This window comes from Thunnus thynnus, chromosome 13, assembly GCF_963924715.1.
Source record: "Thunnus thynnus chromosome 13, fThuThy2.1, whole genome shotgun sequence".
Taxonomy (NCBI): Eukaryota; Metazoa; Chordata; class Actinopteri; order Scombriformes; family Scombridae; genus Thunnus; species Thunnus thynnus.
Genome location: NC_089529.1, coordinates 21,525,844 through 21,548,387, shown reverse-complemented (window position 1 = coordinate 21,548,387; position 22,544 = coordinate 21,525,844). Strand labels below are relative to the sequence as shown.

The window sequence follows — 22,544 nt, the reverse complement described above, 5'->3', positions numbered from 1 at the left end:
CCGAGGAACCATCAGTAACAACTGTCACCATGTTTTCATCTGCAACTGTAGCCTCGCTTTTGGGTCAATAAGTGCTACTTTCAAAATGCCTTAACACAATTATGTGATGCATGGTACTATTGGAGATACTGGTTTCACACCTAGTGTGTGGCCCTATACCCACCCCTTGCAGCATTTGCAAGTAGTCAAGTGCCTACTTGAGTGATATATTTCCAGTAACTGCCAATATTGCCTAAGTGCCCAGTGCAAGTGTGGGAAAGTTTATCAGAGCTCACTGGGACAAACTTGATTAATTCATTCACATGAAAACATGGCTAACATGGTTGAATTTATTTCATTTCCAGATAATGAACAAAGAAGTAGGATCAACCATACAACATTACAGTTACAATCAAATTACATTATAAAACAAATGCATATTCAGGGGTTGATAGGACTAATACAATTGATAAAGCAATTGAATTGAATTCTCTAGAAGCACAAAACCTATTGTATATAAGTCATATCATTATATTGTTTTGAGAGATATATTATTTTGAATGGTTTCTGTGGGATTAGTGTTTTAAGGGAAACTTTCAATCATATCACATATCTAAAAACCATTGAAAAAAGAAGATCAAATATGCAATATAATCATTATCAGTCTCATCAAGAAGGATCGCTTTTTGATATTAAGTGATAACCATCTGAGGAAGCTCTGCCTCAACTGCGTAGTGTTCAGATGTGATTTATATTCAGGCTGAATCCAACATGCCATAAACTTCAATGTCTTCATGTCTGTTATTGTCTGTCATAAAACAATCTTATAGGCACATATTAATGTCATAGAGGACTTGTGGGAAACATGTACCGCTGAATACCACTCTGAAGCAGTATTAGTATCAGTGTGCATCAAGTGTGGGTTAAGTGGACTGTGTGTTGGCATTTTTTTTCAAGCACGGGACACACTTGCCTACTATCTGGAGGTGAGTGCAGATTCGCAGACTTTAAGTGCTCAAGACTGGAAATGTGGTTATTGGGAAACATCACAGGTGTTAGCCTCTTACTGATTATGAGCGTGTTTATCAGTTTTTAGTGTTCCCTGAAAACTTCAGTTGTGTTGTGGAAACATATGACTCACTACTTCACAGAACATGTATCATTCCTACAGGTTGTATGAAAATATGAAATGACAGACAGATAAAGTAAATAAGCAGATCCATGCAAAGAAAACTGTTTTACAGTAAATACTGACAGAACAACAGTAAATATGCTGTTATTTTCTACTGACTATCTTCCATTGTTTTACCTTATACTGTTGAGACATACAGGGTTAACCTTAAAGACTTACTGTGTATTTCTACAACACACATCAATAATGGGCAGTCTAGAGGGAGAAGAATTATGAGTCCACAGATACACTGACTGGTCAGGAGGTTAGCAAGCACAGCAACAATCGATAAACCCAGACCACTGGACACCACTGTGGTATGGCTACAGTTACACAAGGCTATAGGAAACAAACACCTCTGTAGAAGCATTGTTTCCATCACAGAAAATACTATATATTGAAAGTAATTTGCACAGCTACAGACACAATGTGCACCTACAGTATTTAATTAGGTTTTTCCATTATTTTGCCCACCCCCAGACAAATTGGTGTACATAACAAGAAAAATTGATGGCACCCTTAGCCACTTGTAAACTGTTAAAACCCACTTGTTGAGGGGTGACTGCCTGCTTTGTGGGAAGTGATTTTGCACTTCATCATTTCAAGTTAACAGGTGAGAAATTGTTATCTAAAAGCCAAATTAACCCTGTGGGAGCGCTGGGCGAATCACACTGGTCGGTTTGCCTAATCAGAACTCCTTAAGTCCACTCAACTGGTTTTACTAGCTGAGGCTAAATGGGAAAACCAAAGACCAATTAAAAATACCTCATTCAATTATTTCTTGTGCATTTATTTTATTCTTTTGATTTGTTACAGAATAGTGGGTCATTTGATTGATATGCAGCCACATAATTGCCAAAAGTTTGTCCTACTGCAGGCCAAATTAAATCAACCAAGCTGAACCAAACGAAGGCAAAGCATCATATCAAATCACATGCCAAAGAAAGTACGGAAAGAAGTATTTAGGACATCAGATTTATCTTACCGTCTCCAGAAAGAAAATACACTTAAACTGGTTGTTAACAGGGTTTCTGGGGGAGACTTTTCAACATTAATTATTTTATGGTAGATTTAGTATCAGAAAGTAAGCAAATACCATCGGATACCATGTTTTTTTAGATTGCGGTAAAGATATAAAACATTTTTTCAAACATAAGAAGCGACATAGCAGTCTAGCTGCCTGTCCTTGGCAAACCACAGTTAACTGTATCCTCTTAAACTCAGGTTGCAGTAGATGTTTGGCTTTGGGCTGCCTGTTGTCATTCAGATTCTGCAGGGTAGATTGCAGGGTCAGAAAGAGGTTTTGAGAGCACCACTGCAGTGAATGCCAATCAGCTATCAGAGTACTGAGAATATAAGCCTGGAGTGAGGTTATGGGCATGGGCATAACCAATCCAAGAAACCGAGCAAGGAAATTTACATAGTGGTTAGCATTCAGCTGCCAAGTGTGAGCCATGATACTGAAGGCAATGGGGGAATACTTCACTATTCTGACTGACCTCAAAATTATGTTACTATAGTTCAGGTTTATACTAAAGTACTGGGTGAATAGCAAGCATTTATTAAATACCTGATACTGTCCGTGTGTTCATGATGATAAAATTTTCCAGCTGCACAGCTGCAGAAAACAGACTACAAGCTCCACGAAAGCGTTTTCTCATATTGTTTCAATTAAAATAAGTCTATGTTGTTTTAATTGTAGTACTAGCATTTACCCAGCGAATGGGTGAGGTGGGTCAACCTACAGTAAAGAACTACTTAACCTAAAAGTCTAAAAGAGTTTAGCAAGTCTGAGGTGCAATGGCTAGCATAGGGCAAAACAAATCTTCCAACAAGGTAGATTTGCGTCAACCAAGACATCCCGACATATCTAGAGCAATCTCATCAACCCTTGCCACCTCGTTACCTTGGTGACCTCCATCAATAGGATGGACAAAGGTGTTCCCTTTCAGTCAGATGTAAGAGTTCCTCAAAGTGTTCCTTCTCACAGGTCTATGTCTATGTCTTCTCCATGGACTCCCTGAACTCCGCCAAGGCTCCAACACATGAGTTTTTGTTTTCACCCCCACAGAGGCTGCTTTCCTGTCCACTATTTCCAGAGTTTTTTGGGCTAGCCAAGCCTGAAAGACCTCCTTCTTGAGCTTGACAACTTCCTTCACCACTGGTGTCCACCAGCTGGTTCTTGGGTTGCCACCACAACAGGCACACAGGACCACAAGTCTAAGCAGCTGTTCTGCAGGTTTTGAACACGACTGACTTTGATTTCAAGTCTTCATCCTTCTCTCAAATGCAGGAAAAATTTTCCTGGAGGTGGGAGTTGAAGACTTCACAGACGCAAACTGCACATTTGGGTTAACCAGGTCTGTCTGGCAGCCACCCCTACCACCTGATCCAGCTCACCAACAGGTGGTGACCAGCTGACACATACAAAGACAGCTAAAGATCTGAGGATATGTCTACATAATGGATCATCAGATCTTTGGCCCGTTGTGTTCTGGTACCTAACGCTTGAACATGGTGGTCATTATGGAACACGGAAGCTCAAAAATTAAAGCCCCACTTGGACTTAAATCAGACAGGCCATAGAAACAACTGTTGTACAGATATCCCCATCTCGTTATCTAGGGAACTCCAATACAGTGGTGCTAAGCAGGGGACTCACGAGTATCTCCAATCAGACCCTGTGCGTCTCAGAAAAAAGTAAAGTTTGGTTGTACAGCTTGTGCCGTTTTAGAGGCAAGCCCAACTACATGTGGTTGACACCACTCCACCTCCCACATTTTCCCATTAGAGAGGTAACATTCTATGTCCCAAGAGACATAAAGGTGCTATTTCTGTGCTCTGGGTCGCTTGAGATCAATTTTTCTTTCCAAAAGCCAGAGGCATGAGAACCATTACACTTCTGATGATTTCATTGTGAAAACACAGGTCTGAGAGAATTCCTCAAGGTTTTGCTGCGAGAGTGCTCCGTGACGACTGGCTTTTATATATAGTGACTTAACAGTTGCAGTGAACACAGATCACAGGAAAAACCAAATTAATTCTGTGCGGTGCTTGGATTTTCACTTTCATTTTCAACACTATCATTCAATCACTCATTATGTCATTCAGCCATTTCATTATGCCTTCAACCCTCAGGCTATTCATTCATTTAACATTAATATTCATAAAAGCAAAAATAAACTTTGTATGATACTGTCAATAATCTTTTTAATTAACATTCAGAAATATGTAAATTAATCCTTGAATATCACTTTAGTAACACTGGCTGGATCAAGCACACACACATACACACACACACATACACACACACATAGATATGAATTTCCTACTCACCCTCTCCAGGTCTTGCCGGAGGTGTGTGAAGAGTTTGAGGCGTCTGTAGAGGACGTCCTGCTCCTGCTGCGCCAGATTGTCCACCTCATCCCTCTTTAAGGTCACCAGAGGTCGATTAAAGTTGGCCTTTCTCTTCAACTTCCAGAACTGATAGAGGAAGTCCACCTTGAAGAAAAAACAACATATTCCCAATTTTAAAAACTAAAATGTGTATGATATATATTAGTATCTTGTCTGAAATGTATGTATCTGGTGTGGATTATATGTTTTTCATGTTGTACTTGTACTTGTTGAGCAGGGACATCATATATCATTTTCTTACATGCATTCATGCTTCAAATGTCTTGTTTCACCTTATATCAAAGGGTGCTTCTACTTGATTGGATGGCATGATTAGAGCTCATATGAAATTTTTTTTTTTGCACTACATTGAAATCACAATTGTTTATATATATTACTCTTCCATCATTAAGAACATAATATTTCAATTGCACTTCATATGCTTAATTTACTTTTTGGATTGTATTTAATAAATAGATACATAAAACTTAATTTTGAAAAGTTTTAATAATATATATATTAATACACCAATTTCTGTAACTATTCCATCAAAGGATACCATGAAGTATATAAGAGGCCGTTAGTTTACACTTGTACCCTTCGTCTATAGTAAGAACAGTTCTAGCCTGCAGCCACAAACCATGTTTGGAAAGCAGAGAGCAGTTAATCACGACACGTTCTAAACAAATGCCTGTGACTCATCAGACAGTTTACCTGTGAATAGGCAGCACTTTATTTAATGCACTAGAGCCAGCACTCTAAATGCAACTCATCAGTACCACATCTGATTAGACTTAATTAATTGTGGAGGCCAAAGTCTTCATCTTGACTGAAATATGATTAACTGTGCAGTCGAAATATCAGAATATATCAGAATAATGCTATACAGGCAAAGCGAGTGAACTTATCATTTTTAATTAATTCATCATTTATTCATTTTTTATTACTATGATTTGGTCCATTTGTATTTTTTTAAGCCAATGTGGAAAAGAAGTCCTTAAGAAGTGCTCAGGAAAAAAAATTTGAATATCAGTCTATGACGATTGAGCAATTCCATCTGCTGATGGTCATGTGATATGATTGAAAGTTTCACAACAGCTCCTAAATGGACTTTTTAGTGAGATGAATCCAGTCCAAGGGAGACCAATGTTTAAGGATTCTGTAAAGTTTAAAGTTGGTATTTTGCTGTTAAATCCAGATGTGTATCCATGTATTTATGTTATATTTATGTTGAGTCTTCACATGTCCTGTGTTGCCAATCAAAAGACACTTCAGCTTCTTGTTTTTAGTGGATAGAAATGTAACTTTGCTACATCACTATGTACTACTGCTGTGTGCCGCCCACTGTTGTACAGAGCAGTTACAGTATTTGTATACTTGCTATTCTCTTATCAGCAAGCTGTTTTCACCCACACAACCTGTTGACCCTGGCTGCATGCTTCATACTTAAAACTAATTAATGCCTGACTCACTGTCTGGAGGAGCATGAACAAGTGTATGGTATCATTTTCCAACATTATCTTATCAACTCATATGACAAATTGTGGAGTTTCAATTCTGTGGTTTAACATACCTGGGTGGTGGGCAGTGCCATTTTTTCAGCCACCTCTCTCGGGTCCACCAGTCGGTAAAACTCATCCTCCAGCTCCTGGAGCTTCTGTTTCCTCTGGCTCACCTTCTCTCGCTCCAGCTGGTCCCGCTCAGCTCGCTCTGATGCCGACACTGAAATCGGATACGGTACCACCGACCTCTGCTCTGGGTCACTGCAGCCGTTTGGCTGATGCTGCTGGTCTGGCCGGAGCTCAGAACTGACACCGGTAGCGGCCCAGTCAGGTCTGGCTGTGCTGTGTGCTCCGTTCGTGGTGGAAGTAGTGGTGTGGTTACCATTGCTTGCACTGGTTAAACTGGAGGTGTTGTTGGTGGTTGCACTACTGTTGCTGGCGGTGCAGCTGTGCTCCAGACAGAAGGACTTGAAGCGTACCTCGTCGTTCTCGGCCAGGATGGTCCTCATCTCCAGGCTGTGGTCGAAGGCGCAAGTCACATGGAAGGCCACGATACAGGAGGGCATGGAGCACTAGGAGGGTAAGAGAAGAAGAAGAGTGAATGGTGTGGTGTGAGTCTCCCATATGTGCATGTGTAGTCTGCCCTGCAAGGTCTCCATAGAGATGGAGGTTGCATGGCTCATTGCTCTTCCTGAGGTTTCTTCCATTTTTTCCCATACACGGGGTGAGTTTTCCTAATTTTAATCGAGGGTCTAAGGACAGAGGATGTTGTATTGCTGTACAGACTGTAAAGCTCCTGAGACAAATTTGTCTCAGGAGCTTTATGGTTAAGGGCAGAGACAGAATAAGAGAGAGAATATGAGAGTGACAACTTGGTAAGCATGAGGATGCAAAAAAGAAACGAGGACAGGGGTAAAGGAGAGAGAGTGGATGAGGGATGAGAAGGAAGTGGGGAGATATAGCACATGAATTACAGGAGAGAAAACAGTAAGAATGGAGGGTGAAACGGGGGAAAGGGAAATCCTATTTGACTGTTAATTCAGTCTTTGGCTCTATTAAAAAGACAAGCAGAGTGAAGTGTTTGATGGAAAACAGTTTTGTTATTAGCTTGGAACCACTTAACTCTTTCTTTCTCTCTCTCTCTGTCTGTCACACTCACACACACACACACACACACACACACACACACACACACACACACACACACACACACACACACACACACACACATAAAATTGTCCTCAATTTCTCAGACACTTTGTCACAACTATTTGTCTCAAAGTGTCATTTTCGGTCCATTTCTTGTGTTATCAAGGCTTCAATACAAGTGCAGCAAAGCAGAAAGACAAGCTAAGTCACAACAAACAGGGTTCCCCCATTTCTGCTGACATTTTGGTAACATGGGATGTGTGTGTGTGTGTGTGTGTGTGTGTGTGTGTGTGTGTTTCTCAGTGCTATCCATTACAGGTCATATTAAGAGGCAGCCTCCTACAGAGTCCCTCCAGGCGTGGTGTGATTTTGTGTGGTTGAGCCCTTGTGGCTATGTGTTGCTGTCACTGGGTGTGTGTGTACATTTGTAAACATGTGTGTGTGTGCGCAGGTCGGTGCTTGTATGTTTCGGGAGGAGTTCAGCATTAAGCAGAAGGGTTCACGGTGACTCTCTTCGCTGTGTTGTTTATGAGCATGGTGACAAAAACCTGACTGATCCCGTCAACTCCACCGTGTGGTAAACAACTTCTGATGTTTTCACGCACAACCTTTCCTCTCTATCTCTATCTCTCTATTTATCTCCCTCTCTCTCTCTCTATCTTCATTCCTTAGCTCAACTGTTTTCGGCAACTTCAAAAATATTCATTCCTTAAAGCAAAATATACAGATGCTCCTTGGGTAACAGTGACGCTTACTGTATTCTTACAAATAAATCCCACGAGAGGCAAATCTTGCATTGAAAATTTGAAGCTTTTAGCTGATGTTACACCTAAAAATAATAAAAGCAGGAGGTTACGCTGATGCTTTTATCCAGCTCTCTATTCTTATTTATATCATACATTGCTGTGAATTTTTTTTTTTCAGTGAATCACTACTACTGAAAAAATAGTCCCTATGAAAAGTTGTTTCAGCGTGTTCTGTAGATCAGAGGTCTGCTTTCAGTGGTGAAATTTGTCTGGTGTGGAGAATGAATAGGGAGACATCATTCCTCACCCTTATTTTCTAGTGTGAGTACTGACAGCCTCACCCTAGTTGGCTTAGTTACGTAATGAAATTGTCAATTAAAAAAAGGTCCACAATGTGAAAAAGGTTGGGAACCCTTCTGTAGATTATTCAGAGCAATGGGGACACTGCTTCTGAAGAGATGCTGCTGTTAAATCATTGAAATGTGATTTTTCAGTGCTTTCAGCACTACGAACAAAAATCCATTCACCTCCATTATAGCGGGGAGGAGGTAAAAATGTCAGACGGCCATCAAAACACCTGGACAAAAACTAAATCTGTCTGCACAGCTGGATACCACTTGAAGTACTGTAAAGACCTCTTTACACTGTGAGATTTTGAGCTGTCCAAGACCAAAGTTGACAATCGTGAGAGAAAAATCTTTGGTCAAGCGTCGATAAAAGGACAAAGTAGTCCTGAACCAGAACTGAACTGAATTATGTCTGTAGGTCTACATCAGTCCATTAACACTGCATTGCAGTTGTTGTTCACAGCATCACAATAAATGTACAATTCACTGTTAAGCTTGTTGTTGTCGACTCTTGTGTTTTAAAATATATTTCAAGGAGAAAAACTGTCTTCAAGCCACTAAATCTGACTTAGTAAAATAAGTGGAGGAGCAGAAAGCGTGATGCAATAATGACATATCTGTCCTGTGTGAGACACCGCTATAGTTAAAAAATGGAGTTACAGTTAAAGGTCCATTCTGTAGACCCATTTTATTACCGACTTCCCCAAATGCCAAAGCGAGCCCTCTGCAGCTGCTCTCACTTATTTGGTGTCAAAATGCAAAAGGTTGAGCACAGCGTGGAGTCCTCTAGATGTGTTGTTTGGTACGAGCCGAGTCATCGCAAAAAAAAAAAAATACTCATCTGGCCTTTTCAAGTGCACCTGCTCCGTTCTGGCAGGGATTCATTAAGAATGTTTTATCAGTGCCCACGCTGACTCTGAGTACTTTAAGGTGTTGGTGGATAATAACGTGTGTTTGACAGAGGAGTCATTTTCCACCTTTGATTTAATCAAATTCTATATATTATCCTACAGTTTCTTCTAATGTAGCTCATCTACAGACTTAACTCCCTGCTCCAGTTTTCTTTTTGTTTCCAGTTCAGCCATTGTCAAATTATTGCGTCCTTATTTATATATTTATGTTATGCTATATTGAGTCCTTCCCGATTCCTATTCTTGATTTCTATTAGTTCTCAAACACACTTAACACTGCTAACTTACAATGTTTTGTTAATTATTTTCAACAGATTGGTAAAGTGTTTAACATACTTTTAAAGTGTAGTATGTTAAGCACAAGAGCGCCTCAGTCCAAACAGTTTTATTCTCAAAAACAAACACAACACCAATGATCATTACTTCCCACAAGCATCTGTTCATCACTACTAGATAATTAATGGTGGCCACTTGACAAACTCTTACAAGGACAGCAGCAATTTCAAGGAATATTTGATTATTAAAAATGTCCTGTTTGGTAGAATTTAAAAACAGTGGCGTGTTTTGGGGTGAGACATTCGTCATTAACTTTTAAGACTCAACAGCACAGATACAGTATATCAGTATCGATATCCCTCCCGAGGGTTTCCTGAAGATGTGAGGTCTTGATCCTCGGATGGAGAGAGAGCCTGACACCTGAAGAATATTGATGATTTTGGGCGTGATATTTTATTTATTCATTTTCAAAGCGTTTGATGTTCCTCAAATTTAGCCTTTCATGTGGTGTCCTACATGGTGTACACTAACAGTGCACCTTAGTCAGCGAAACCAAATCATTAACTATCATGGGTGTGTAAATAATAAAATTAAAAATGGCTGAATCCCATTTAGTGGCTTCAGTTTCACGGTCCTGGTATTGTGCATGCCGTCATGGTTTACTGGAACACCTCAATAGAACGGGGCCCTCATTAATGCTATTAATAACACCTGTGCTTTTTCTGCTATAACAAGTCAAAAAGCTGTTTTAGCTTCAGTATTGTTTCTTACATATTCACCTGCTGTTCTTATGGCACAGCTGCAAGTTATTTAAATCTAAAGGGCTGCCATGTTCCTCTGAAATCTGTGAAGAAGACAAACTAACCATGAAGCAGAAGTACTTTCTTAATTAGCTGAGCATGTTACCCTGTTACTGAAGACTGTTATAGCACAGACTGACTCTCTACGAACTTTAACAAATACAGTACAAGCTCGACTGGCTGACCTTTCCAATGTACCTTCCATTAATAACATACTAGTTAAGAGTCTCATTACACTTGAGGAACTTGCCAATTAATACAGCATTTAGGCCTGGACACTCTGAGACAGTCGACTATCATTATGAAAACATTAAATGACCATAGATTTGAAGTATCTTTGAGAATGTGGTCTAGAGAAAAGAGATGAAAGGTCTGAACTGTCCGACCTTCTGTACATTAAAAAACACAGACATTAGTGGTAAGATATATATACTCTCCTCTACTGTACATTAAGGCCTAAACAGGACTCCCGCTGCTGGTGGTGCCGTGTGGTTCTGCATCTCCTCCTTCTGTGTGAGGTGGCAGCTGATCACTGAGTGTGTTTGTACAGCCGGCTGCCTCCAGCTACGGAAACAGGAGAGAGATACTTTCTCCCCGGGAGTGATTCTGGTTCAAGGACTCACTGTTAATCTACAGCATCAATACTGTGACAGCAAACGGCGCTACACAAACAAGCATGTGGACACTCTTACATGTACACACACTTATACACATCCAGCACACATGTATATACACAGCATGCATGCATACACAGATGGAGCGTGGGTCTTTAGGAATCCAGTTCACCTTGAGGGCGCCTTTAACACTGAATGGTGTGCAGGCTAATAGCTGTAAAGTGGGTTAGTGTTAGCGTGTCAGCGGGGGTTTTGTTTGCGGACTCAGCGGCATGTTAAAGAGGCGCCGGGTTCAAACTGATCCACCCGCACCCAGCAGGGGGTTAAGAACTATTATAATCTGTGTGGTTGACATTTTGTGTGTGTGTGTGTGTGTGTGTGTGTGTGTGTGTGTGTGTGTGTGTGTGTGTGTGCGTGTGTGTGTGCTGAGTTTATATGTTAAAACAGTTGTACACATGCTTTGCTGTGTGTTTATACTGCAGGTTTTCGATTTTGTGTGGACGTGCCTGTAATGTTTTATTTCTGAATGTACATCCCCTCTATTTGTTTGTACTGACGGGCAGGTTCTATATTCTGTTGTGACAATATTGAATTTCACACACAAGTTAAACTTTCAACAGAAAACAACCATAAGATGATTACTTTCCTCTTCCATCAATGAAATTAGTGACAATATCAACATTTGGACAATTCATTTTAAAACGATAAAAGGCAAAGCTAACGAGCACAAGCACCCTAAGTTAAGATTATTGTTTAAGCAGTGGTTAAGAGAAGGCGACTACATGTGTTTTATTAGTGCTCAGTTATGGTTTTGGCTATGGCTGGAATGATGCGTTGATGCAATCGATTACGTCGATTACGTAAATTTGTCGATTTGCGTGAAATGCGTCGATAATGGTCTACCAGGCAGAACACGTGATTGGGAAAGATGGCGATTACAGGGTTGGCAGGGGAAAATGGAGAGAGAAGTTGAGAATTTTGAATTTAGAAGCAGGACAGCCTCAGAGAAGAGAAAGAAAAAGTTGTTTCATTGAGTCATAGCGAGAGTGAATAGAAAGCTACATGGTTGGAATGAAGATGCGGGGTTTGAAAGATGGTTCTGGATGTGGAGCTTTGTCAGAAAAGCATACTGTGGCAAGATGGATTACGGATGAAGTGGGCGAAGTTAAACTGATAGACATAAAATGATCCGACTTGATAGGTGTTGAGTGATACAGATGGAAAAAGCCTTGAAAATCTTGGCGTTGGATGCTGGGATGGATATGTACCCAGTGGCATTTTTTCCGATTAGCATGAAAGCTCCAAGAAAAGGTGTCGTTGATGGAGTCTCACGCAGAATGGATGCAAGATTTAAAGAGTGTAAAGGGTTGACAGACAGCTATAGAACGAAGAGGTTTGACGTAGTAGTTAATGAAAAGTATGAGACTAAATCTGTTATGCTTCACTTTGATTTGGAGTACTTGCCTGACAGAGTGTTCTTGGATAATGTGTTGTACCCAGTGAGGCTGTATGTTCCCAAACCATTGCATTGTAAGAATTGTTGAAAGTTTGGTCACAGTTTGTTTGTATGTAGGAGTGACTATGCCACATGTGATAAATGTGGGGGGGATGATTGTGAAGAAGACTGTGAGATCTAAGGGGAGACTTAAGCATGAGGAAGTAGGTAAGAAATATTATGGTGTAAGACAAGAAGCCAAGGACAAATCAGTCAGGAAGCATGCTGAGTTTTCTTTTGTAAGGATCAGGTGAAGTTTTTGACCTTTTTGGCAGCGGTAATTAACTGTACTGCTGGAGTAGAAAGAAAATTGACATAATTGTAGATGCAGTAAGGAGATTTATGGGTGTTGTGGGAGTTTCTGGAGAAGGTGTGCAGCAGCTGTTGAGAGAAGCTTTTAGGAAGGTGAAAAATAGAGTTAAAGTTATAGCAGAGTGGGAAATGGGTGGCAAGGGGTTATTATTATTTTATTCAGTCAGTGGAGATTTTAGTTTAAATCCAATAGATGGCAGTAATGCATTATTTCGGATGTCAACCGCCACTAAAAAACCGATAAGAAGAAGAAGCAGAAGAAGAAGAAGAAGAAGAGGAGGAAGGAGAACGTATCAATGCGTTGTACTGTTGACGTTCATCCCCAATTATGGTAGCTCGTGCTCCCGGGCATGCTGAATATATGACTTTATCCCAGAAAGCCCAAACTCTGAAGTGTAGGATGTCTTTAAAAAGAGACCTAACAAAATGGTGCTTTGCACACTTTGTAAAACTGAAACTGCCTACCACAGCAGCACAACCGCTGTGTACGAGCATCTCAAAAGAAAACGTCTTGCAGCTCTCCGACCTCAAAACGATGAGACAGCAGCGAAAGTATTTGGACGATTACAGTGAGTTTTGTGATTGTTGGTTGGTAGTCAGTGCCTGGGAGTCGTTGTTGCGTCCTTATCTGTTGTGTTCCAGACAAGAACTCAACAAAGACTCCCTAAAGCAGATGCTAATGGCTCGTATGGCAACACCACTTTCCAGCACATTTGCAAGTCATGAGCAGTTTGTTTTTGTGCATATAGACATATAAAACTTAACAATGTAGATTTCCATTAATGTTACGCAGTAAGTCAGTGTAAGGAACCTTTTGCAGATGAATAATACAAGTGCATTCCTGATTACAACTGGCACTAGCCATTGAAATAAATCATACTCAACACTATCTACTGTAATTAATGGCAGTATATAGTAAATAACACCTTCCCTAATTAGGCCTACACTGCATTAGTCTTAACTTTTGTGATGAATAGTATCATTAGGTAAAAGTTAAAGTTTGAATTGGTTCCTTCATTCATAGATTTCATGTGTGCAAGATTTTTTTTCCATAAAAAGGATGTCACTGTATGCACGCCCCACATGTTCGCTGGACTCTCGGATAGCATTCTCAATTTTCAAGGATATGAGGATTGTCGAGGATATGAGACCCCTTTCTATTGTGGAGGGTCAGGGCTTCCGTGTGATGGTCACAACACATTTAACCCAGGGTGCACACTTCCCTCCAGGGCCCACTTCACTAAGCTGATGGAGAGGAAATATGAGGAGACTCTTGAGAAAGTGAAAGCTTCGCTCAAAGAGGTCAAATCACTCTCATCACAGATGTATGGACAAGTGTTGCTACTGAGGCATACTTAGGCATCATCTGCCACTTTATTAATGAGGATTGAGAGCTGACTTCATATAGCTTGACCACAATGCCACTTGAAGAGTGACATACAGCTGAAAATATTGCTGCTTGGGTGGAAAAAGCAGCTGAGAAATTAGGTATATCCATGACTAAAGTAATGGTTGTTGTACATGACAATGCTGCTGATGTTGCTCTAAGGATGGTGGAAGAGAGGCATGGGGTTACTTCTCTCAGGTGCGCTGGCCATACACTACATTAAGTTGTCAACAATGCTCTGAAAATGCCCTGATCAGCAAGACAAGATGCAAGATGCCTTGTAGAACATTTCAAGAAGATTCAAGAAGAGTTAGATAGCCAGCACCAAGCTGAAAGCAAAGCAGCAACAAATGGGTACGTCCGAGAATAAACTAATACAAGACGTATCAGTAAGATGGAACAGTTCATTCTACATGATCAGCCGCCTGCTGGAACAGAAGTGGCCCATTGACACGACCCTTTCAGACCCTGAAGTCACACATCCAGGGAAGCACTTCATGGATCTGAAAAGCGATCATGGAGCCTACTTGAAGAACTGGAACAAATCCGAAAGTCGTTTGAGTGTGCCACTGTCTTCCTGAGTCGAGAGGCTTATGTCACTGTTTCTGCTCTATCTCCACTGGTGAAGGGCCTCCAAAAGTCCACACAGAGAACATCATTTGAGACCATGCCTGTCAGGGTCTTCCAGGCTGCTGCAGCACAGGAGATGACTTCAAGATGGGAGATGATGAGCGTAAAATGTATGCATTATTGCGGCCGTCCTTGACACAAGATTTCGCTAACGAAAGTTCAGAGAAGAGCCTGAAAGTGCAAGTCAAGCTCTTGCACTGCAAGCAAAAAGAAGGGAGAGAAAGGAAACACAGCAACATCACAGAGGGTGATTTTCATTATGCTAACGTGTCTCCTTGTTTCTCTTCCTCGTGTCTTGGCTCCTCAGTGATGATGCAGAGGATCTCGGAGAGAGATGCGAGGAAGAGATGTGAGGATAGAGGGATATAATTCATCAAACAGGACATCCTCGCGCAATCCAATGTCATTTTGAGGGGACGGCAACTACTCATGATGCACATCACCTTAAATGTCAAATAGAAGTCAGCTATCATTATGTAGAAATTATTAGGTAACAGTTTAAACTTAAAATTCATGTACAATTATCTAACACTTTAATTAACAGTTACTTAATAATTTCTATGTATTAATTAAGAAGGAAAACACCTGATAACTGCTCCAATTTTTTATTATTTGGTTATAGATCTATAGCAGCGTCTGGCTAAAACACAAATAGACGATTTAAACCCGTTAATTACTGAAAGAACAGAACTGACAAAAAGGAGCACTAAAAACAGCTGTAGCCTGCAGAATATATTTAAATAAAATATAGCTTATTTAGTTTGTGAATGTCTGATGTTGTTTTCTTTTATAGGAGACACGCAGCTGTGCAGCGTCATATTTTCCTGAAGGAGCTGAGATGTACTTGAAACGGAAAATAAGAAAAGAAGCTTTTTGGCTTATGAAGAAAAAATAAAGTTACAAGAGTTTTGTGATTGATTCACGATTCAGTCATTTTTATTTTATGAATAAATATGAAAAGCAGCTGTTGGTGCTGTCATTCCCATTCCACGGGTAGTTTTCCTGATCTGCTGTATTACAACAACAGCCCGACTGTTTACTGCCCTGTCAGATCAGCTGACCAATCACAGACATTCGATCAAAGGGGTGTTCCCGTCAACTTCCGCGTAGGATACACCTGTGGTTCCTCGCTCTAAGCTCCTCCAGGAGCCTCCTCTCTCTCTTCGTCTCCTCAAGGTGCATTTAGGAGATTGGAAGATCCTCGATGACGGTGGAGGGGGAACGATCCCCAAGTCACGGGAGGAGAGAGGACACGAGGAAGCATAAATTAGCCTAATGAAAAGCACCCAGTGTGGAACAGGATGACTCAGCAAGTGCCAAACCACCAGTTTCAGAGAGTGGGCCAGTGTCTCTGCTGGACACTTTGCTTGGCTCAGATTCAGATGAGCACAGCAACAGTGAGGAAGACAATGAACATGTTCAAAATGATGATACTAACAGTGAAATGGTGAGGAATGAGGTACTGTACGGTAACCTTCTCAAATGGTAGAAGGAAAATGAAGCAAGGTTTCCCAACTTGGCCTTTCTGGCAAACTCATACTTGACTGTCCATGCAACATCAACCCCACCTCAACGCCTCTTCTCAGCTGCAGGGAACATCATCGCTAAGAAAAGAGCAAACCTGACTGCAGAGCATAAAGCGTATATTTCTCCACTGTAATACTGACTGAACTCTTGCTGTCCCTTTAGTATTGAGAAAAGTTCAATATTGAGATCAGTGCTGATTCAGTGCTCTTTTGAACTGTTCAACATTTCAATTACTTATACATTCCTTTAAATCTTTTTTTGCACTGTTTATGTTGGACTGAATCTACGTTGGACTCATGGACATTCTTTTAAGTGAATGATGCCCTAAAGACTTCTTATGTTGAGCTCAATTTATGTTGGACTGATGAATATTTGTATTACTGATAGATGCCTTTTAATTCTTGGCAGTTTGTTGGGAAATTTTTACTTGCAAAATAAAGTACTTTTATGAGAAAATGCTTGTTTTAATTCATAACAGAACTTGACTGGAGGTTTGAAGTGTCTCATTTTTTTTCTTAATTTTACAACACCGGGGTCACTTCACTGTATTTTGTAAGGCAACGCGGTGAGAAGAGTGTATCTGACATACCTGTATGCAGGTTCCTGTGTGTTCTCGACACAGGCTGCAGGACAGAGCCCATCGGCTGGCGGGGATGTGGGACACCTTGGTAATGGGCTCCATCTTCTCTGGACAGCCTATACTCACCTGCAGGGAACACATAAAAGGTAAAGATACATTCTGTATATCTGATACAAAGCACTATTTATGATAAACTGTTCAAAATGAGATCTTTGAAATTCAAAAGAAGTGAAAACTGAACCCCTCAACACCATGTATTCACCTTTTTGTTGGTAGAATGCAGTGAACTCTGAACACTGATAGCCTGAGATAAGTCATTATGATGAAAATTGTGACAATTAGCGTCAAAGTTTAATACTTTTTAGTGCTGAAATGATTAGTTAATGAACTGATTAGTCCATCCATAGAAAATTTTGAGAATGAATGAATCCTTCAACTTGTTTATGAAGCAAAAATGCCAAACATATGCTGGTTCCAGCTTCTCAAATGCATCGGTTTGCTTCTTTTCTCTGTTTTATATCAAAACTGGGTTCTGAGAAACCTGTGATGGGTATTTTCACTATTTTAGACCAATCAATAAATGTTATGATGCCAAAAAAGCACAGTTAATTCATTATTATAGTTATTTGTTGATTACTAGCTTGAGGTCAAGCTTCACCCATACAGTATTATTATTTTACTCCAAATTCTGGATTAACCTTAGTCCATATTTGATTTAAAAAGAAAAAAAATCAAACTTTAAACCAAATCATCCACTTTTATGCTCTTTGGAAAAACATTATTTTAAAGCCCCAGTGTGACTCGCTTTCTCTGAGCGGCCTATTCAGAACGGCTTTGGCCCCCGAACCGCGCTACACCACATACAACCAAAAAGTCATTGACCTGTGCCAACCAGCCATGCAGAATAGAGTGGAGAGCACTCATCACTAAATTGCCATTCCTTCCTTCCTTCCTCCGCTGCCTGTTTCTTTCCAAAAACCATTCCACCTCTTTCACATTCACTTATTCTCATATTTGCAGGAACGGCCTTCTCTTTCTCGTCCTTCACGCTCGCATTAACAAGCCGACGACTGATTTCCGCAGGTCACAGTCCTCCTTCTCTTCGTCCACTCGTCCTTCTATCTGATTTTCTTTTTCTCTTCTCATCTGCTCATCTACAGAATGAGCCCACGTCCTTGTTTTTTTTTTTTTTTTCCGTTTTTATCGATTTTTTTTTTTTGTACAACCACTCAATCGGAGTAAGGGTCAATTTTCACTCCAATGAGGATGTCAATAGAAAGTGCAATTCAGACAATGATGCCACAGCAGGCGTCGTCAATGTTTGCTTCTTTTATACAATTGATGTAAGAACTGATCCATAACAAAAGGATCACCAGCTTTTAAATGCTATAGTTAATTGATTGGTTGCCCTTAACCCCGATGCCCACACACAACACATATACAAGCACACACACGCAGAGATATATACACACACACACATTCAGGGAGGTTACACTTTATACAACTCCTCCACTTTCTCCTCTTCTGTTGGATTGTGAGACACATACACGGAAGATTTCCGTCTATGTGTGTGTATGTGATTAATGTGCTCATTTCTCGATATTTTAGCCCCAATTACTTCACATTTCAAAGCTGGTAGATGAAAAACTGACGACATTTGAAATCACTTGAGTGGAAATGGGAGAAAATCACAGTGTTAAATGAAAAGGCATTTTAAAAGAGGGGCCCCACATCTTTGTGTGTGTGTGTGTGTGTGTGTGTGTGTGTGTGTGTGTGTGTGTGTGTGTGTGTGTGTGTGTTATGAAAAGCCATTTAAAAAGAGACCTCTCTCTTGGGGTAGAAGGCTGAGGGCAGCTACACACACACACAGCGCTGCAGGGGGGCTGTATCGTTTGAAGGCTGGGTGGTTTGTTCACACACACAAACAAACACACACAATCCGGCACTTTCTATAAATTACACTCTCACACACCAAGCGTCTTTTTCTGGAAATTTCCACTACTATCATTCTGTAAAAAATCTACTACTAGCCAACGTTGTGATGTGTGTGTCCTGTCAGTGTGCGGTAATATGTGTGCACGTCTTGTATTAACACCTCTTTAGCTCATGAAAGCACACACGACTGAGGACATGTGCACAAACGCACATATAGCACCGACATGCAAATTATCTTTTTTTTCCTCCTCCACGGTAGGAAGAGAAAACAAAAGCGAACCGAGCAATGAAAACAATTAGCCCAATCAAGGGTGACAGAAGGCAATTAGAAGTAAAAGGTTTGAGGTGCCAAAAGCCACTCCATTACTGGGAAATCTGCTGGTGGCGTGTGTTGCTGAATAGGCTGAAGACACATGACTGACTGTCTTAACGTTTAAAGATGTGCGCAAGGCGTGAAGCAACATCCGTCCCCCCCGAACCTCTGAAATGAGCGGCTGCTTTACGCCCATTTGGAGCTTTCAGAGAAGAGCCGTATTTCCAAAAAGGTATCATCAAGACACATCAAGTCAAAACGAGCGGCTGCTCGGCTGCACGCTCGACAAACAGATTCCTCATGAAACAATTCACATTATCTGCAGACTGTTAAGAGTGAGGTCTAGACTGAAGAAGCTACAAGAAGTATTTTAAGCGTTTACTGTAAACAAAGAAACCACAGAAGGGAAAAAAAAAACTGGAAGGTGCAAGTGTTTCTTAAAATTAAGGCCACATTTCCCGTAAAACTCTATTGTTTCAGATTTCTTTTTCAAATGCACTCACTTGACATATGAATGCTGAAAGCTGCAGTCATTCCTCCTCTCTCTCTATTGATTGTGAAGTGATACCTGCTTTGCGGAGCGACTACACTATAAGAACTCAGGGACAAAAATTCTAAATTCCCGTCGTTCTTTGCAAGAATGTATTTTCATGTGAGGCTTGACCAGTCTTTTTTAAATCAAGTTGGCATTTTCCAACATTTGTGGTTTGAAATCCCATCTTTCTGTTTCTATGCTCCTTGATGAGTTACAGCATTGTATGCATCTTGTTGCTGGGACAAAACAACAGCAATAAACCTGCACACGACTGCCAGCATGAAGATATTTATTTGATTTGTCAAGTTCAGACTGCTGACGCCTCGTATTATTTTGCATTTCTGCACAGATTGAGTGCTGTGGAGTTTGTCCAGTATGAAGAGGAGGGATGATTACAGCAAACACATTACTCTTTCAATGCACATATCAGCAAGTGAGTGTTGTAAGAAGATAAACTCGACATAACAAATGTTTCTCATTGACACATAAAGACACAGTGCATGAATCCTATTATGCATGCAGAGAGCATAACGCAATTTATTTGTATGTATTTTTGCATTCAGAATGTTTGCCTAATTGAGCGACCACAGACAAAACAGCTCTCGTTGTCAAATCTTCCATTACAGTGAGCCGTGCTACTACTTTATTTCTGCGCTTTCCTTAAAAGGGAGAGATTGTCTTTGTCTCTTTGTCTTTAAATAGATTTAAGGAAAGGTTTCGTGAGCAGCATGTCTCTGTCGTTTGAAAATGGTGGAAAAGAAAATCACTGTCCTTGAAAGGGTGTGCAGCCAAGTGTTTCTTGAGATGGATGCGGTCTCATATGGGAGGAGGATAAGAAAAGTAAAGTTCAGTCAAAACAGATTTTGCATCTCTTTCTTGGTGTAGACACCATGTCCAAAAGCCACTTATTTACATTCATCTTTTACAAACATTCACCACACATACAGTGGACCAAAGTTTTTTTTTTTTGCCTCTTCGTGTTTGTGTAGTCGCTGACTCCATTGACCACTAAGCTAATGCAGGATAGATGGATTTTGCACTAATTACAATAATAACAACAGCTGTATGCACTCATGCAAATGTAAACAACAGCCTCTCACTTTCCAGAGCCACTTTGCACCAATATTCATCCCTCACAGGTAAAAGAGGAGACAGGGATACACATTTATGTATCTGTGTGTGACTGGGATCATAAACACAACCACCCAGAGACTCCCACAGCTAAATGATGACACTTTGAACCTACTGATGTGCAACCATTATAGGAGTTGATTGTGCATGAAAACCCTTGAATGTATCACAAATTGATGATTAACGTACTGACTGCAGTTTCAAGATTGCTAAAAAAAAAAAATCTGCATCAGACTGTATTTGGACCTTCTGACCATCTCGGACCCCCATATCTTCCCATGAATCTCACCTCAGGGATCCATAAGGCACAGCTGACGTGGACCCACTTGGTTCCACTGCGGGTGGGCTTGAGGGCTCCACCTCTTTTGGGGCAGAGCAGACATTTGGGCTGGACGCCCAGAGCGCAGGTCCGACACAGCCAGTTCCCCTGGGGTACCTTCAGGATGCCATAACATGCCTGCAGCGGAGAGAAAGAAACACATGAGAGAGAGAGAGAGAGAGAGAGAGAGAGAGAGAGAGAGAGAGGTTATGAGGAGGTGATGATGTGAAAAGGCTTTTTAACTGATTAACTTCCTGATTTAAAGCAGTATTTAGGACAATAAACTCATTTGCTTTCTTGCCAAGAGTAGAAATAGATGAGAATATTTCTGCCTAATGTATACATAAAGTCTGCTAAAACATGCAAAACCATTGGTATGGTCTTAAAATGAAATTTTCAAATCAATTCTCATACTTTTTGGGACTGTAAAAATACATGGAAGTGTAATTAGTTTCAATTTATTCATGATTTTGAGATACATTTCTCAGTACAATAGTAAGAGAAGAGGGCAGACTCGGAGGAGAGAACGACTGATGATTTATAACAGGCTGGATTTGAACTCAGACATGACTTTAATCAGCTACGCCACAAGGCCACCCAGTCATCTTGTTTTTATGTCAGAGTCCCATTACTTTCATTTTTGGAAACAGCGTACTTTTAGCGGTTGCCACTTCTAAAAAAGAAAGCTGAAAAAATTGATTCCAATCTGCTGCTTATTTCTCCTGTCAGATGAAATTAGCAAATTCACAAATTTCAAAATGACACACGACAAAACATTTATCATTTCTTCCTTTGCCTCATCTTACAGCTTTTTCAATGGTTTTGCTCCAATAACACATACAAAACACACACAAAAATAACCTAAACAGTCCCTCATGATTTTATTGTCCCACCCAAAACTTTTGTTCCAACCGGAATCGACTTACGGAAGCAAGACATTTTCTAAATGCCATTTGTTGTTGCTTTAAAAACACAGCAGGTTATTTTATTATCTGCACTCCACCCATTTCCCCTTCCGCTAACACACGGAGGTGTCTTGAAAGTTGTTTTTTTTTTTAATGCCAACCTAATTGCACGCTAACATTTGATAAAATTCAGCCCCCAATGTCTGTAACGGAGAATGATTTTATTGTCAGATAAATTAATTCTCTACAGTACCGTGGGGGGTGAAGAAACAGAGATAGTCATTCTTAAAGCCTCTTCTTTCTTCCAATGTCCTTACTTGAGTGTGAGACTAATCAAATCTAATTTATAAAGAGTCACTTTTTTTTTTTTATACTTGAAACCAAAATGAAATTCCCCTGCAAAAACCCCCCAGAGATTTCCCCGCCATAACTTCAGGAGACACCGCTGCTACATAAAAAAACAGACCTCAATATGCAATCCGGAAGAATACATCACTTATAAGTCAATAAAAAAAATAAAAAAATCACACTAACAGGATGGTGTTAGAGTGACAGGAGCACAGGAGGAAACAAAACGAGACATC

General features: G+C 40.4%; 1 protein-coding gene across 1 annotated transcript in view; it reads right to left on the bottom strand.

Annotated features, from left to right (window-relative positions):
- The window catches only part of jade2 (jade family PHD finger 2), a 212,419-nt gene that overhangs the window by 71,859 nt on the left and 118,016 nt on the right, over positions 1–22,544 (bottom strand). Inside the window, exons 7-10 of the mRNA XM_067608584.1 lie at positions 21,026–21,193; positions 16,832–16,948; positions 6,120–6,620; positions 4,487–4,651 (exon numbers count right to left, since the gene is read on the bottom strand). Coding sequence (XP_067464685.1) covers positions 4,487–4,651; positions 6,120–6,620; positions 16,832–16,948; positions 21,026–21,193 — 951 coding nt within the window. The remainder of the gene's footprint in view (positions 1–4,486; positions 4,652–6,119; positions 6,621–16,831; positions 16,949–21,025; positions 21,194–22,544) is intronic.